At 38.7% G+C, this 17,811-nt stretch overlaps 2 protein-coding genes across 19 annotated transcripts in view; one reads left to right on the forward strand and one right to left on the reverse strand.

Moving 5' to 3' along the window:
• The first annotated feature begins 202 nt into the window (after nt 1-202).
• On the forward strand, nt 203-17,200 carry CHDH (choline dehydrogenase). The gene is made up of 8 exons (XM_005485459.4): nt 203-492; nt 3,079-3,876; nt 4,284-4,435; nt 7,202-7,331; nt 8,089-8,223; nt 9,315-9,457; nt 10,242-10,344; nt 10,927-17,200. Exons 2-8 carry the CDS (start codon nt 3,132-3,134, stop codon nt 11,343-11,345), a joined length of 1,827 nt encoding a protein of 608 aa, XP_005485516.1. The 5' UTR covers nt 203-492; nt 3,079-3,131; the 3' UTR covers nt 11,346-17,200.
• The window catches only part of CACNA1D (calcium voltage-gated channel subunit alpha1 D), a 168,197-nt gene continuing 165,982 nt past the window's right edge, over nt 15,597-17,811 (reverse strand). For all 18 annotated transcript variants that reach the window (XM_074549904.1, XM_074549912.1, XM_074549909.1 and 15 more), the window contains one exon: nt 15,597-17,771. In XM_074549904.1, the coding sequence (XP_074406005.1) occupies nt 17,478-17,771 (294 nt within the window). In that variant the 3' untranslated portion in view covers nt 15,597-17,477. The remainder of the gene's footprint in view (nt 17,772-17,811) is intronic.

A 17,811-nucleotide genomic window follows, 5' to 3' on the forward strand; every position in this document is an offset into this window, starting at 1 on the left:
CGAGTACCTGGCGGAGCTGGCAGCCCAGTCCCGGCGGGGCAGCGCAGCTGCCCGGGGACTCGGGCGGGATGGGCGAGGCCGAGGACTTCGCCCGCTGCCCCTCGGGGCGCTTTCCGCTCCTGCACAGCCCGCACAGCGGCCAAAGGGTGCGTTCCGGGGGAAGTCCCAGCCGCGCTCCTGCCCGGCCTCCCCGCGGACTCTCCCGCCGGGGCCCCCGCGCCGCAGGGACCACCCCGCGCTCCGCCCTCCACGCTGGGCCGGCTCCGAGGGTCGGCGGCAGCCCCCGCACACCAGCGGCCTCCCCGGCTGGGCAGGGACAGACGCGGCCTGTGGGTGCCCTGACCTGCGGACGGGACCGGGACAGACCCATCGCCCTCCTGCTCGGGAGCGGCCGCGGTCCCGGTCCGGTTCGGGAGCCCCAGAGCGGGGTCGCGGGCAGAGCCCGGAGCCACCAGAGCTCACACACGCTTGTGCAGAGGAGGAAGCGGCGAGGTAAGTCAGCTTGAACACTTTCAGCACTTTCAGCCCTGGCAATGAAACTTACCACGATGTTTTTGAAACTTTCTCCCTAGCAGGAATGAAGGGAAAGTTAGTCCAAAACATTCTGCAGCAGATACATTTAAACCTGTTACACTGTCTGCCGCAGGGAAAAACAAAAGAAAGAAAAAGCAAGATCTGCTTTAGCCTGCAGAGCGCTTCCTCCTGCCCTGCACAGTCAGGCCCGACAGCATTCGGTGGTAACATGAAGGGTTAACATCCTAACAAAGCCCCATTGCTCCGCTACATTATGTGTTGTCTGTGCTCTGAACATCTCTGGGAGAGGGTCATGATTTCCATCTGCCAGAAAGAATGTTCTTGTTCCTCCTCTGTCAACAGAGCAGGGAGTTAAGTGTTTCAGGCACTTTTCTTTTTGTTTCACTCTCCTTTTTGTTTCAGGATCAGTTTAGAAGAAATGGGGTAGGATAGTGCTCATGCAAAGGGACCACTGAAAGAAGAGAGTGGATGTGAATCAATATGGCAAAAAGAACTGTGCATTGAAACTAATCTTTTATTTTTTATTCCATTGAAACTAGTGCTTTAATCCATTCAATCAAAACATGTGTGCTAGATTTATATTAAATCAGACTGACTTAATTTTTGACCTCTGCACTTCAAAACTCAAAAGCACCAAGGCCTGTGAATCATCTACACACTGACTGCCAAAGTCACTTCACTGTTATGGCCAGGACACTGCTGACTGATTTTACTCCCAGCTCTCTTTGCAAAACAAAAATTCTCTCAGGTGTTATTCTGCCAGTCCTGTTCCATTTGAAGTAAAGTAACAAAAAAAATGCAAAGAAAACTGCTGCAACATTCAGAAGAGTCAGCCACAAAACTATAGTTCCCTATTGGGACAGAGTGTCTTTTCCAGATTATCAGGGCCCAGGCCCCTATTCTACCAACTCCACCACCACTGTGGTGCTCCTGGATCAATAAAGTCCTGTGGCCCACCAGTCCCACAGGGTAAACACAATTATTGCAAAACCATAACCCTCTTCCTCACAACCAAAACAAGTAAAAACCTCCCTACCTTTGCATCCTCTGCTGCATCACAAGAAGCTGGTAAACTTTTTCTTCAAGAAAGAATCCTTTAATAGACTTCACCTGCAAAAAAAAAAAAAAAAAAAAACCTGACAAGTCCCCATCTCCAGCTGGGAACAATTTCAAGTTATCCATGTGAGGAGAATCAGCTGGGTGAACTTTAGGCTCAGAGATATCCCCAGCATCTTTCTTTTTTTCTTTACAGAACAAATTGTTATCCATGGTTGGTTGTTCATTCAGAAGTTTTGGGGCTTGTACAGCCCCAAACAAGTTTATTACAAGTTTTCCTAAGAAAAGTCAGAGAATTATGCTTCTTCCAATCTGTTTCCCAAGAGTCAAGGATCATACTTTGTGTATAAAATTGTATAATGTACATGGAAAATTTTTAACATTTAGCAGCAATTTACACCTAATTTTGTTACAGAAGGCTCAACGTATTTCAGGAGAATTCTTGCTTATCTCTCTCAGCTGGGCAGTGCTGGAAGAGATAAGTGTAGTGGACTCTGGATAAGTTGCTGTCTCTAGAATGCAGGACAACAGCTTAGACTGAAGTCATAGGCCAGGGAGAAATATTATTCACAGTCCAAGAAGACCCCACTTCAATAATTGTTTAGACCAAAAGGAATGGTTTCAGGGGGAGGGAGCAGGAGAAACCCTTCGGGCTGGCCAGGACCTGTAACACACAGAAAATGTGCCACTGAGTCCCTGTGCCCAAACCAGTGCAACACAGAGCTAAACCTGTGGTACTTGCAAGGCTCACAGGCTTCTCTGCAAGTAAAAATCTTGCCATTCTTACTCAGCCTAAGGAGCTGGTGGCATTAAACTGTAACTGTACCCAGAGTATTCTTGCAGAATCTGGGTTTAAGTAGCAAGGTAGAAAGGCACAGATGAACAGATCTTGTCTTTCCCCGTGTTAGGAGACACCCGCAAATCCAGCAGTTTTCACCTTAGGGATAGCTGGAAATGAATTTTTTACACATTTGTTTTGTGGAGACACTCTCTGGCAGAATGTGCAGTGAGCATACTCATAATTTCCATTGTGAATTGCCTTGTGTGATATCACTGTCACAGACTCACAGAGAGTTTTTGAAATTCTTGTTGTTCTTAAATTCTTGCCTATTAGAGGTGAACAGAGAGAGACTGCAAAGAATGCAAAAGCTTTTTCTTCTTCTGGGTTTGGCAAATGCTTGAAAATATTTATCTGTCTCAGGAACCAGAAGCAAATCAAAATCAGACTACATATAATTTATGATAGTACATTTGACTGCTGCATAGACTGTACTAAAAGAATAATAGGACTAAATAATAATAATAATAATCAATAAATAAATAATAATGAATGAATTAATAATAATAATGTTTACCTGTTTATTGCCATTGTTGTTAACTTTTTGGGTAGTGCAAATGGGTAAAGTATACCATTGTCACCTGAAAATGACTGACATTTTAGCGGTAGTAATGCTTACATTTTAATTAGTATCTTTGGGTTTTTTCTAGGGTAAACCACTGGGGTTTTGTCAGAAATTCAGCAAGAGTGACTATCAGTAAAGATGTCATATTTAATGAAAGGATTTAAACGTCACAGTTCTGTGATGTGCAAAGTAGCAGGAAGCCTGTTTAGAGCACACACGTTAAAGAACACATTCGGCATCAATGCACAACTCAAAATTTCACGCGCATCATCCCAGCTGAGCTCTGCAAAGACAGACTCTTACAGTTACATCATTGTGGGGGCTGGCTCCGCAGGCTGCGTGCTGGCCAACAGGCTGACAGAGGACCCGCACAGCACCGTGCTGCTGTTGGAAGCCGGCCCCAAGGACACCGTGCTGGGCAGCACCAGGCTGATGTGGAAGATCCACATGCCCGCTGCCCTGACGTACAACCTGTGCGATGAGAAGTACAACTGGTACTACCACACCACCCCGCAGAGGCACATGGACGGCCGGGTGCTGTACTGGCCCCGGGGCAGGGTGTGGGGCGGCTCCTCGTCCCTCAATGCCATGGTCTACATCCGCGGGCACGCCGAGGATTACAACCGCTGGGACAGGGAGGGCGCTCAGGGCTGGGACTACGAGCACTGCCTGCCCTATTTCAAGAAGGCACAGACGCACGAACTGGGGCCGGATCGGTACAGAGGCGGGAATGGCCCCCTGCACGTGTCGAGAGGGAAAACAAACCACCCTCTCCATCAGGCGTTCCTGGAGGCTGCCCAGCAAGCCGGGTACCCCTTCACGGATGACATGAACGGGTACCAGCAGGAAGGCTTTGGCTGGATGGACATGACTATACACAAAGGTAAACCAGAAAGGGTCCTCGAGTAATGTCTATTTCTGACCCAGAAATAATGGTGAAAGACGGACAGATAATCTGCACTGAATGCCATTTGAGTGTTTAGGTTACTGCCCAGCTATGGCACTCTGTATTTACACCTATTCATCTCTCAGCAGCTTGCTATCAATGTACTGTGCACTTCACTGCAAGTTGCGTTGGTGGAAAAGTACTGATTCACAGTTAAATTATGTCATTGTGAAATTTGTTATGCTAAAATAATATCTTTAATTATTATATCAAATCACATTTGCTTTGAACCCTATAAACTCTATGAAGACTTTCCCTCTGTAGGCATCCTGGTGGTTATTGGCCAAAATCTGAAGCATACTGAGCATGACTGTTTTGATGTTTAATGCAAATATACATTGTAGGTCAAAGATGGAGCACAGCTAGTGCTTATCTTCGCCCAGCCATATCACGCCCAAATTTCTCAGTTGCAGAGAAGACACTTGTAACAAAAATCTTGTTCCAAGGAACAAAATGCATTGGTATTGAGTATGTGAAAAATGGGCAAAGGAAAAAGGTAAGAGATTTTCAATTTTCAGTATGAGAGGTATGAATCAAAGCTAAATTATATATTTTCTTTTAAAAAGTCTATTAAAATTGGCACTTTACTGTGAAAAATGTTCTCTTTATTTAGAGGTTGTGTTGTTACTTTCAAGATATGATTCCTTGTCAGTTATTTTGCAGGAGATGATATATGCCAGTTGCATTGATTTAGAGATTAACTTCATCATCACATTTCCATCTGCCAGTGCTGAGGGGACAGGCCATAACTTGATGTTCCACAGTGTTGTGTAAGCCTGGAGCCGGTGGTGCAACCATGCCCTGTCCCAGCACATTGACCAGAGTGCTGCAATGGGGATGTTTCTGAAAAACAGTTCTGGCAGAGGAAAGTCTGTAAAAGCCAGATACTGGAATCTGAATTGCTCAAGGGATAGATGACATATCTTGCCTTATGGTTGGCTGTGGAATGAATATTTCTCAGTTTCAGTCCAACTCCTGCTGAAAATGTGATTGTGTGGAAGGAAGCTTGAATTGTTATTGCAAAATTCTGGATAATGGGTTGATTTTATGTCTCTTTCAATCCATTGACCTCTGTAAGACCCAAACCATCCTCACTTCCTTTAACAACTGATTATGGATTAGTCTGTAACCAGGATATTGCCTAAAAGGGGTTAGTATGCAAATAACTAAGATATTTGGTCAGAAAGGACTACAAAACAATTACAAAGTGTAATAATAATATCCTAGAGAGAGCTGAGTACAGATCTGGGTGGTTTGAGTTCAGTAACCCTTATAAAACTCAGCAGACAGTGACTGAGCACCTGCCAGAAGTTAAAATGCAATATAAATAATCTGTTCTTTGATTTTCTAAAGCACAGATCAAATCTGCTGCTAAGTGGATTGCAAATGATAATCATTTTACCAATATGAAACAAAAGTTACAGAACCTTTAACTGATTTCATAAGCTATTAAATTTCTGTGAAAACAGTACCTCTAATTGCTCTTCTTGTACCATTATCAAGATCAATTTTGTTGAAGAAAGTCTTGAAAACCCAATTACACACAATCAAAGACTTTCCAAGTACTGGACCATTTAATTGCAAAATTCTTCAATTGCTGTGAATTTTCATACATACTAATATATGCATGAATTCTACATAGTTAATTATATATGTTTATATCAAGTATTGTACAAAATACATCTTTGAAGTATTTCCCTTCCTTCTTTCCCCCTCCCCTTCCTCCCCCAGCATCAAAACTGCAGGATTAGTATCTGCTTTTACTTTCTGGAAAATTTTATACCTGTCAGGATGGAAGAACTAATAATTTTATTGCATTATGACCATCAAGATGAAGCAATTGACTACATTAAAGTGTTTTTGTTTTTACAGTCTATTTTAGATATAATCTCTTTTACATCAGTCATCAGCAAAATGAAAAGATCATCAAACCTGATTCAAAAGTTATTCAGACTGTATTCACCAGCCAATGACTTGTTATTTGTCTAACACTGAAGTCCTAGAGATCTCCCAGGACTCCAGTAAAAGTAGGAAAGATAGATTGAACATTCCTGGAGTTTTTAAGTTCAGAATCAAGCAGAAAAGTACATTTCTACTTCATATTTCATATAAAGGATGAAAATGTTTTAATGTATTGTAGTCTAACTCAAAAAAAAGTGTATCAAAGTCACTTTTTCCTCTTAGCATGTTAGCTGAGACATTATGAAAAACTTCTTGTGGGACAGGAATAACTACTGTGCTGACTTTGCAGGGGATTTAGACTGAGCAAGCATCATTTGAATGCTGCTCTGAACAAACTGGTACCAGTTCTGTGTGTAAATGTAAATAAGTTAATTAAGTTTCTATAACATGCAAAATCCAGCTCTAAGTATTGATTCAACAGGCTCTGATACAGTGTTTATTAGTCTTAACACACTAATCATTGCCCAGAGCAAAGCAGTAACAAACACAAGGTAACAGCACTGGCCATCTGTTGGCCATATTGGATAAATAGTGTCAAAATGCTTTTTATTATTATTACCCATGGATGTTACTGTAGCAACATTTTGCCATCTTTCTGTATAGCTGAGGTGTCATTCAAAAAGGACAAGGTTCCAAGTTTATATGCATTAATCTGTTAAAACTCCAAGTCAAAGGCAGAGGAATAATTTAGCAGCCTATGTCATGACCAGCTCAGGGCTCAGACCAAACCATTTGATGAAAAGATTGTCAGCAAAACAAAATTCAATCTATGCCTGCTACTATTTTATCAGAAGTGCTTTGGTGAATGGTAGGGAGGGATTGGAGGACTACCATGAGCTGAGAAATCAAACCTTAACCTTGGCTGAATCTAAAAAAAAAACAACAAAAAAAACCTCTTAAGAACTTTTGAGCTACCATGTCTGTGAATTCCAAATCTTCCTTAGGAGTTCCAGTTTTAATTTATAAAGGGTTACTGAAAATGGCAGAGAAGCTTAGCTGCCTGATCTGAGTGCCACAGGTGCTATTCCCCTGGCAAGGACAGGAGCTGAATGTTTCTGTGCCATACAGTTTGAGTGGATTGTAAAGATGGGAATAAATACAGGAATGATCAAAGCAAAAGCTTGATTACTTCTCTCTGTGGAAAATTCTGACAAGACAGGAATACATTGAAATGAGGAAAATGTGAGGGAAGGGTGTCTAATCTGGATCAGAGCAGCATATTCAAACAGCAGCCCCTGGTGTTGCTCACATTCAGCTCAGGCTTTATAATCTTAGGGCTTTTGTGCTCATTTCCTTTTAGGTTTTTGCCAATAAGGAAGTTATTTTAAGTGGAGGTGCCATAAATTCTCCCCAGCTGCTAATGTTGTCTGGAATTGGAAATGCAGATGATCTAAAAAAACTGGGGATCCCTGTTGTTTGCCATCTTCCTGGTAATTCTTTTTCTTTCTTTCATCTTCCTATGGATGCAACTGAATGACCGTTAAATTAAATTAATCATGAAACAGAGTTTTCTTTATGTCAAGTTGTGTAGCCTGAAACACATGTTGAAAACATGGTTGTTAGAAATCAGTGGAAAGATGTATTGATTTAATACAAGTCAGTGGAAACATGCATTGATTTTTGAACTAAGCAACAAACTCCTACTCTTTCTTCACCACATCTGACAGTGAAAAATGCCTTTCTGAAGGCATATTTTTATAATTAAGCAGCGCACTTGTCATTAAGAGTTTTGAATTAGTTTTGATCCACTACACATTGTGTAAACTCCCACTGTCATAAATATTCAAATATAGAATAAATAACATGAACTTTTCCTTAAAGATAAGGAAGTTAGCACAGCATTTAGGAGTAGTGGCAATTTTACAACAACTGATATATCTGCCATTTAACTTTCCATTTTCATTCGAGTTATGTATGTAACTAGTATTGTTATTCTAGTTCTATATGTAACTATTTTCATTCTAGTTATGTTTATGAAAACATATTAAAAAACTTATTCTGACATGAGCAAAAGGCTGATGTGACTCATCAGGCCTTGGTCTGTGTCACCACTGCCCTTGTAAGAGCTTGGTTTAGTTCCCACTTAAGATGTTCTCTGCTTGAAACGTGGTGGGCAATCTTTCTGTGCAAAATAACTTTTTTTTTCCTCTCACTTTCTTCTCCCTCCTCTCTTTCTATCCCCTGTAGGAGTAGGGCAGAACCTGCAAGATCATTTAGAAGTGTATGTCCAGCAGAAGTGCACCAAACCTATTACTTTGTATAGTGCACAAAAGCCACTGAACATGGTGAGGATTGGTCTCGAATGGCTCTGGAAGTTTACAGGTATGAAGCAAAGTCTGCAATCATTTTACCACTGACTGATTTAGAATTATGACAGCCTTTTATCCATGAGTTTTATAGGCATGGAGACTTAATATATAATCTTTACCATGCTCTGAGAAATAACTGGAATTTGCAAATGGATTTGAACTATTTCTTTTCTTCTGTAGCAGAATATTTTAATTTTTTTTTATATCTTAGGTAATGAAAGAGGTTATTATTAACATTTCTATATCTACATTGAAAAATGAGTGCTCCTAAGAAAAGCTATTGCAAAAAAGATGGAGAAAATATTTTATTTTAGATCAATGTGATGTCAATAAAAGCATATTATTGAACAGACTTCTGTATAACTGTCTCAAAAGAATTAGTTTGTGGCTCTGATCAGAATCTTTTTGCCTTGTAAGTAAATGTGAATTGACTTTCCTTAGAATGGCACATGAATTTTACAGTACCTTAGTCATAAATTGTACCTTAAAAAGAACCAGTAAATATAATCCTTGATGGCAGTAAAATAGCTTGGCCAAAATTGAGCTCCACATACCTAGCTGAATTATGTTATTATTTGGCAAATTATTCTGGGTATATGTGGCTTTTACCATGCAAGTGAATATTGAGGGCTAACTTAGAGTTTTAAACAGAAATGAAAATAACATAAGGCACATTGCAGGGCTTTATCTTTCCCTTCAGGGCAGGCACTGTGGATGCTCTGCCTGCTCCATGTGACTGATGGGATAACTGGAGTGCACAGAGTGAGCAGTGCAGGAACACCAGGATGTGCAGCCAGTTCCCTCCACTCCTCTTAGGACCAAATCTGCTTCTGGAGGCAGAGCCAGTGAGATAACTGTAACACCCCATCCTCAGATCAGTGGGATTTCCAAAGTTATGCTTATTTACATTTATCCAGGAATTTAAAGGCAGATGAAAGTGGTGCACAGTGCCTAAACTGCAAGCTGCTCATAATGCATTTGCATTCCTTGCAATTAACAAATCAATTACTCATGGTAGTGCATCTACAGGTTAAAAACAAGTGGATCTGTTGCTCTTTGGAGGTATTTTAATGGGTATTTTAATCCCTCCTTTGCCCTCCCTAGGTGAGGGAGCCACTGCCCACCTGGAATCTGGGGGTTTCATCCGGAGCGAGCCCGGGGTGCCTCACCCTGACATCCAGTTCCACTTTCTCCCTTCCCAGGTGATTGACCACGGCCGGGTTGCTTCCACTATGGAAGCTTACCAGGTGAGGCAAAGAGAATGTTCCAGAAAGGCTTTGTAGCCATTAGCAAAGAGGTTTATGCTCCATTATAAATGTTGATAATTTGGCTATATACTGAAAAATACCGTGTTAATATGAAATAGACTGCTTAACCTCCTTCAGAGGAGAAAACACAGCCTTGTTATTTGATATTGCCATCAAAATTATCTTAGCTTTTATCTCTGGGAAAGAAGGCAAGTACTGAATGAAGTATTACTCTGCTAAAGTGCCCTAGTGTTGTGGGTTAGGACACAATTTTGCAATGGAACAAAACCATTCCTCTGCAGTTTAGATAGAGAAAGGTTTGAGTGAAAATGTATAGAAACACTCATTAATTCACTGGCACAAATCCAAGCCCCTTTTTAGACTATCATCTTAATCCAAAACTCTGAGTACTAATTCTGGGGAACTGTGACTGAATATACATCTTTTTCCTCACTAATCTCCTTCCTTCAGAGACCCAATAATTTGGTCCAGTTGCTGATTATATTAGAGAGCTCTGATGCTACTAAATTGGAATGGTTGTATTTTAAATGAAAAGAACAGCTGTGATTTGATGTGACAGACATATTTAGTCCCTGCAATGGAATTACATATTTACAAAATAAATTATATAAAATGGAAAAATGCTCAATGGTATTTTCCACTATCTCTGGTTAATGTTTATATTTGCTGAATTTGTAAAGTCCGTCTAAATTGCAATAAAAACTCCAAAAAGGCGATGTTGAATTTGGAAGTCGACCTGGTGGGATTGTGCTGTGTGTTGCAGGTCCATGTGGGACCCATGAGGAGCACAAGTGTGGGCTGGCTGAAGCTGAAGAGCTCAGACCCAAATGAGCACCCCATCATTGAGCCCAACTACCTGTCTACAGGTAACTGCAGCCTCTCCTTGCTCTGTCAGCTCGTTTCCTGCCTGTTTCAGGGGCTGAGTTTTGTACCTACTCAACACCAGTTCAGAAGTGCTGGTTGGTACATTGTTACTTATTTCTCATTTATAAAAGCCAACTAGTATGATAAGAGGTGATTGTGCAAAGCACTGTGTAAGCTAGAAGGAATTTCCTGTTGGGATGAACTCAGAATTCTCAGTATCTACTGTGTCTTGCTGTTTGTTTCATCACTACCTCTGCTTGTGAAGGAATTAATGTCTTTTGCTCCTTTGTGCTGAGACTATTTTCCTTTTCCTAGACAGTGGGCACATCAAGATAAAGTGCAGTTCCTCACAGTTCACATCTTCCCTTTTGGGCTAATGCAATATAAGCAACAGTTTTGTTCACAGTGGATGTAAATATCTGTGACTTTAAAAAATATTCTTCTTTATTGTGGCTTTCAGCAAGAAGTGAGACTTTCCTTCCAGCTTTTTTTTCTCCACAATGCTGCTTTTTTCTGTTTTGCATTATGTGTATACTGGTAAATTAAATGAGTACTTACAATTTTCTCATTTTCTCTCTCTACAGAAAGAGATATTTGGGAATTCCGCCAGTGTGTCAAGTTGACCAGAGAGATCTTTGCTCAGAAAGCTTTTGAAAAATTTCGTGGGCCTGAAATTCAACCAGGAAATCATGTTCAGTCTGACAAAGACATAGATGCCTTCATAAGGCAGAAGGCTGATAGTGCTTATCATCCCTCCTGCACCTGTAAAATGGGTCAGCCTTCAGACAGCACCGCCGTAGTGGATCCCCAAACAAAAGTCATTGGTGTTGAAAACTTGAGAGTAGTTGATGCTTCAATAATGCCCAGTGTTGTCACTGGAAACTTGAATGCCCCAACTATCATGATAGCAGAGAAAGCTGCAGATATAATTAAGGGCCTGCCATCACTTCAGGAGAAGAATGTTCCTGTATACAAGCCCAAGACCTTGGAAACACAGAGATAAATTAATATTCTCATCCTTTCATATCATTTGATATTTAGGCTTTCATCCACATGTTGGTATCTCACACTGAATATGCCAACATGATAAATATGCAAAACAACATATCCTACTACAATAACTATTAATTTTAATAATTTTTTTTGTATTAGACTACCTACTCGTCTTTTTAAATCAGCTGGCTTAAGTTCCTTTTTTAGAATCATAGAATATGCTGAATTTCATGGGACCAATCAGGATCATTAAGTCCAACTCCTGGCCCTGTGCAGAACACTCCAAGAATCACAAATTTAGTTAAATATGACCTTTTGTGGTAAATTCAAATTTTCTATTGAAGAGAAGCTGTTTCTAAATCACAAGAAATACCATGTGACTGTATGAGGAATGGAAGAGATTAATGTGGGCTGTTCAGAAAATGATTATGTTATTTGAAGAATTTTAACTGCTATGAGAATTTTACCCAGGAAAACAGCTTGTCAGTAATCACCACATCCTGCAGAGAACGGTCAAGCAAATGTAAGCACTTATGCAATTCCAAATTCAAGAGCTGAATTAGTTTGTATCAGAATTCATAGGAAAGGGAGGAACCTGCATGTGCTCAGAGTTTGTCAAACATGACAAACATTTCCTTTATGAAAGGAATGCACAGTTTACAAATCCCACTCAGATTTAGGTTTCACTAAGCTCAGCAGCCTCTAACTGTAGAGCATTCAGGGAGAAGACACACAGTGTATTTATCAGAACTTATTTTTCTAAAAATGCAGAACTAGAGTTGAGATTTATAAAAATCTACTGGAAAATTATTTCCTCTTTGTTTTGTTTTGCTTTTGATTTTTTTTTAACAAAGCACTTAGTAGAATCCTGCTCACAATTTAAGCTGATGTAGTTTTACCACTCTAGCAGTAAGAGATCTGCACTTTGTATAACATCCTTAAAGTGATTGGTCTTTGCTCAGATGACTGTCTGCAAAAGATATTTATCAGTAAATATTCTGAATGGTGCCTTGCTATCACTCAAATTTTATTTAGAAAAATTACCAAACTATATTTAAAATGAAATGTTACTCAAAATAACTGTATAAGGTCAGATACTGATGATATGAGGTCTTTTTAAATTAGAAGGCAAATATCTTATTCAGTGAACCAATGCCATATTCTAGTTAGGACTTAAATCTATGCTTTTTTAATTTTCAGATGTGTAAGTTAAAATACTCGAGCTTTCATGGCTGTTTTTGATGTCAAATTAAAAACCTAAAGAAACTGAACTCACTGAAGGAAAATTATTCCATTGATTATTTTGTATTTATTAAGTATTCCAAAGTAACTTCTGACTAAGCAGATGTCAAATCATAAAGTAAAATCTTCTGTAGCCTAAGATTGCTCAGGACTTGTGACAAAGAGAATAAACATATTTTCAGCAGAAAAATTGGAATTTTACACAATTTTAACAGACTGTAGAAAACCTTGCTGAGTCAGATGTTGGCTGGAGGGACAACTGCAGATGTTTAAGGCAGATACTTGTACCTGCTGCTGCTCTCTGTAAGGCACTGACTGGAAGCTCTGCTGAAGGAAAGGACTTAATTCCTCAGAGCATCTGCATAAGCACAAACCAAACCACTGAAGATGGAAGATAACAGCAGTGAACTCTGCTCCAAAGGGAGACAGGTAAAGCCTTTCTATGTATGTGATGCATTCTTTTGAAATGAGGGGAAGAACAAGAATATTTCACATCACAGGTGATTGATTAGCTGAGTTAAGGAGACAATTCCTCTGGTGAGCTCTTTGAGAAAAGCATGGGCTGTGTATTGTGTACCTCCTCATGGCAAATAATTCTTTCTCAGCACTTATGCTTGTGAGATTTATCTTTAAGGGTGTTCAGTAAGTTCTAGTGTCATTTGAAATACAATTAGGATATTTTAAGTTATATATACTGGTGAGACTTACCACAGCCCTGTGCAGCTGAGAAGGGAGGCAGTTTGGCAAGATGAGACACTGAAATTCCTGCATTTGCAGATTTACAATGTGGGTTCCCACTCCAGGCATGCAAGATGGGAATTGTTATTATGCAACTTCAGAGGATTAACTGGCCACTGGCTTACATAACTTACCACTGAACATGCACAGACCTCTCTGCTGTTATGCCAAGCTCTAAAAACAAGGAGTAAATGGCAAGGTTAGGTATTCATGTGTATTATCCTCATTGCTGCACTGAGAAATCAGGTAATCAGGCATTTCTTCTGAAACATCATCATCTTTTCTTGCAGTTCTAACCATCCACAGACATCTTGTAGATTTCTCTCCTTCTAAACACTTGAACATTTTCATTGCTGTGAGCTATTGCTTTACTAATTCCAGCCTCACTGCTACAGAGCACCGAGGCTCCCTCATGAGATTGCTTTGATGCAGTGCTGGAGGGTTTGTTGCCCTGGGGAAATCTTTAAGTAGCATCAATTTAGCATTAATTTGTCCTGTGTTGTACCTGGTTGCTGTTATTGAATTCTTGTTAAAATTGTACTGACTTTCGGCAGAGTCAAAGGGTTCTTAAAACAGGTCTAGGTTGTTCTGACATATCCTGTGGAGCACTGGCAGTCTCACAGCTACAATTAACCATCTTTTACACCTTACTGGACTGCAGAACACAGGCTGTAATTCCACAGTTTGACCTATTTAACAGAATAATACAGTATGAGTATTCCCAATTCTATCCAGATATAAATTCTATAAATATGCATATAATATATTATATGTTCAAAACTAGTTTAAAACTGTAAAAACTGTTTAATTCAATAATTACTAGACCTCCCAGCATAGCTTAGACCAGCAATGGAAGAGAGAACCAGCAACTGCAAGAGAGAACACCAGCATCTCCTTGGGAATGGCTTGCTGCAGATGCTCCAGGCAGCTGGAGGTCTCTGGCTGGGGACAATGAGATTAAGAAAGAAAAGTGACCAAAAACATTTCTTTTGTACACACATTTCAACTCAAGTGGTTTCAGTATGAGAAGTGCTTTTAAAAGCAGCAGAATTATAGCAGTTTTTGTAAAATTGCATTGTATTCAATTTATGTAAGATTTTGTAGACCACAATCTTAAAATCCTTGCCAAGTGCCCACTGTCAATAAGTCTGCAACCAGATCAGGCAGTTATATGAACACTGGAAAAGTGTGCTTGGAATTACATTTTCTATAAAATAAACACAAAAACGGATTTAGAGTAATAACAAAAGCATAAATAAATTGTGTAAAATTTAGATATATCATATATAATTAAATAATAATGAAAGTAATTAAATAATTTTAAAAATATATTAAAGTATAGAAAAATATAGATATACATCATTAAATAATAATAAAATTAATTTCTTTTTATATTATAGTTAAAATGAAGAGGGAGAACACAAGCATATCTTATTACATTATTATAATTTTTAGTCTCAATTCTTCTGTCAGCCAAGCTCCAAAAAAAGACTATGTTCAAATATGAATATATGTTATAGATTCACTTTTTCAGCGAATTTACTTCACTGTAGAATACTTACCAGTGTTTAATTCTTTACTAGTATTTTCTCTCATTAAATACATATATAAAAAAAATTGGAGTCTCATAAATAATGATTTAATTGTTGAGAGAACTTCTAGGTTTTTAGTACTAATTACTATGATTGGTATTATTCTAAGGATGCCAATTACCACATAATTTTGCATATATTGATTACTTGTTACCACATTTGTCCATGTATGGACAAAATACAATTCTGCGATTGTTTTCCTCCTTTTTTTTTTTTAAAGTTTAAAGTCAGTTGCCTTGAAGGTGGTTATCAGAAGTGGCTTTACCACAGTAGGTAGAACTTTGAAATCTACTCATTGTTACTTCACAGGGATAGCTCCATTTTGGCCTCCCAAATTTTGTTTCTGTGAGCTGGAAAAGTGTACAAAGTGAATATTGCTGGGTAACCTACCCAAGAGCTTCCCAAGACAGCATGGAAAATTTATTTAGATGTTTCAGGGTATTCTAGTCAAATTTTCCTAATCATTTCCATAGGTCTGTCTCTGGAAAAGTAGTAATCCCTTTTGCACATGAATACCCTGCTTATTTCTTTGTGGTTCACAGCTACCATTCATAAAAGACTTGAATGATGTGACACTGCAGACTGATACCCTATTCCACACATTCCCTCCCATTCTTATAACATGGCAAATTGAATTTAACCTTTGGAACTTCTTGGTGAAAAAATATTAGTAAAAGGACTCCCAGGTATAATAAAATTATTACACAGTTTTATTTTGAAGAACATTTTGCATTTGTTTTAATACAAAATGATGTAGGTCAAGAAATAATTTACAAACCTTTAAGTTCTCATCCTGGCATTTGAAATAAGAACGATTTCAGAGGAAGTCTGTAAGCTATTCATAGGAAACTGTCATTATGTACAAAATGTTTATTGACATGTTTTAAACATCACATTTGTAAAAATGTGAACTGGATTGCTATCTAGCATAGGAACTACAGGTAAAACCTGATAAGATAACTTGTTAGAACAAGTCATTGTTATCCAGTGCTAACAAAATAGACAGTAGCTTTCAGGGTGTTTTAATTATCCTCCAAGGTCATTTCAGCCTCAAAGACATTTCAGGGTTTTACTGCATTGTGAACAATATCAAAGCCCTCTCTTGATTGCATAAAAATAAATCTTTGAAATAGTACACATAGAACAACAGAAAGGTAGAGGCAATAAAATATTTTTTATATCAAGGTTTTTGGTTCTGTGTAGAATCATACTATCACATTTCTTGTCTTTTCAAGCAGAGAAAGTAGTTTCATTTACCTCTGAAATATTTTCTTCCTCAGATATTTTCTATGACAATTTAGGGTATGTACTTTGTCAAAATTTTCTTCTGACCAGGAACACCCTGGCATGAACTTGCCAAGGTTCTGGATTTTTTGCATGGAGTTATTACAAAAATAAAATTACAGATTACTTTTCAGTCAAAAAAAAAAAAAAAAAAAGAGAAATTTCTTTAAATTTTTAACCTTTCCAAGTATAAGACTGAGTAGTCAATGGTGCATCCCTTTTGCAGAGAGATTCTTTTGACTCAATTATTTTAAAAAAATCTGATCTGTTGCCAAGCTTATACTTGACACTTTATCCCAAAAAGAGATTTACACTGAGAGGTGGCTCTATTTAAATATTTATGCTATAGATCTATATATTCCAAGTAAAAATACTTCTATCTAGAATTCTGTGGAGAGTTACAATAATTAGGGTCCATAAATATTGCTGCAGTTCAATTACGGTACAATAATTACAAAATATAGAACATCTCTTTACAAATACAAATCATTGTATATTACAATTAATTTACAATATTTTCTACTATATAATTTTTAGCAAACTATCTTATCTAATTCTACTATAACCTGGTTGCAAGTGCATTAGTAAGAATGCAATTATTCCAGTATATTTTGCCCTTAACATGATAGTCAGAAAACAGACCATCTGAATGATATTTTCCTATGTAAACTGATGTTACATATGACGGATTATTCTTTATATAACTTCTTTTTCCAACGATCTCTAACAGGTAGAGCATGACAAATCGTATTTTAGAAGAGCATTAAGAAAAGAAATCAGGAGGCAAGTTTGAAAACAATGTTAGAATGGATATGCAATGGTAGCTGATATGCTTTGAGCACTGAGGTAATGACATTATTGGTTGTCATCACTCATCTCATGTTGCTGTTTCCCACACAGTCCTGTGCCAGACCCACAGAGACATTGTCACTGACAAAATCCTGCTCTACTAGGAAGGACAGCAGCACAAGGTGGAAAGACAGGCAAGATATTACACCTCAGAATCCTGCTCTAGCCCTCAAAAAACTGATTGTCACAATCTGCTAGGTTTCAAAAGAACCTCATTCCTACAGAGGAACTGAAGATTCCGTGGGAGGAGACTTGACCTACTGCAGCTCTGTTCACATTTCGGCAACCTGGAGATAATAAATTTATTAGTTATGGCTTCCTTGAGGTGCGGCATCACTCGTACAAAACTTGGATTGGTTATTCACTCCAGCTAGTGCCTAGCATCTTGAAACTATGAGGCACTTTTTCTGTTATTAGAACATTTTCCTTGCTAAATACTATAAGCTTGTAATGCATATCATTTCATCAGCTAAGTCTTCTTCGTATCGTCCCGTTTCCGGCTCTTCGTCGCTGTAGCCAGGACCAAAATCTTGAAGTTCATAATCTTGTCTGCTTAAAATTGGAAACATATCCCCATTAGTCCCATTGCTGATATTCCCATTGAGAAGGTTACTTGCTGCACTCTCCATCTCATCAATAGTCATGTCACAAGCATCAGCAATCTCGTGTTTCGTAGCCGAAACAAATTTAGGGTCCTTTGCATACCTTCCTAGGCCTTCAGATATAAGTACCTGGCAGAGAGAGGGGAGAGAGTGAGAATGTCAGTGGAAT

The sequence above is a fragment of the Zonotrichia albicollis genome, chromosome 12, assembly GCF_047830755.1.
Source record: "Zonotrichia albicollis isolate bZonAlb1 chromosome 12, bZonAlb1.hap1, whole genome shotgun sequence".
NCBI lineage: Eukaryota > Metazoa > Chordata > Aves > Passeriformes > Passerellidae > Zonotrichia > Zonotrichia albicollis.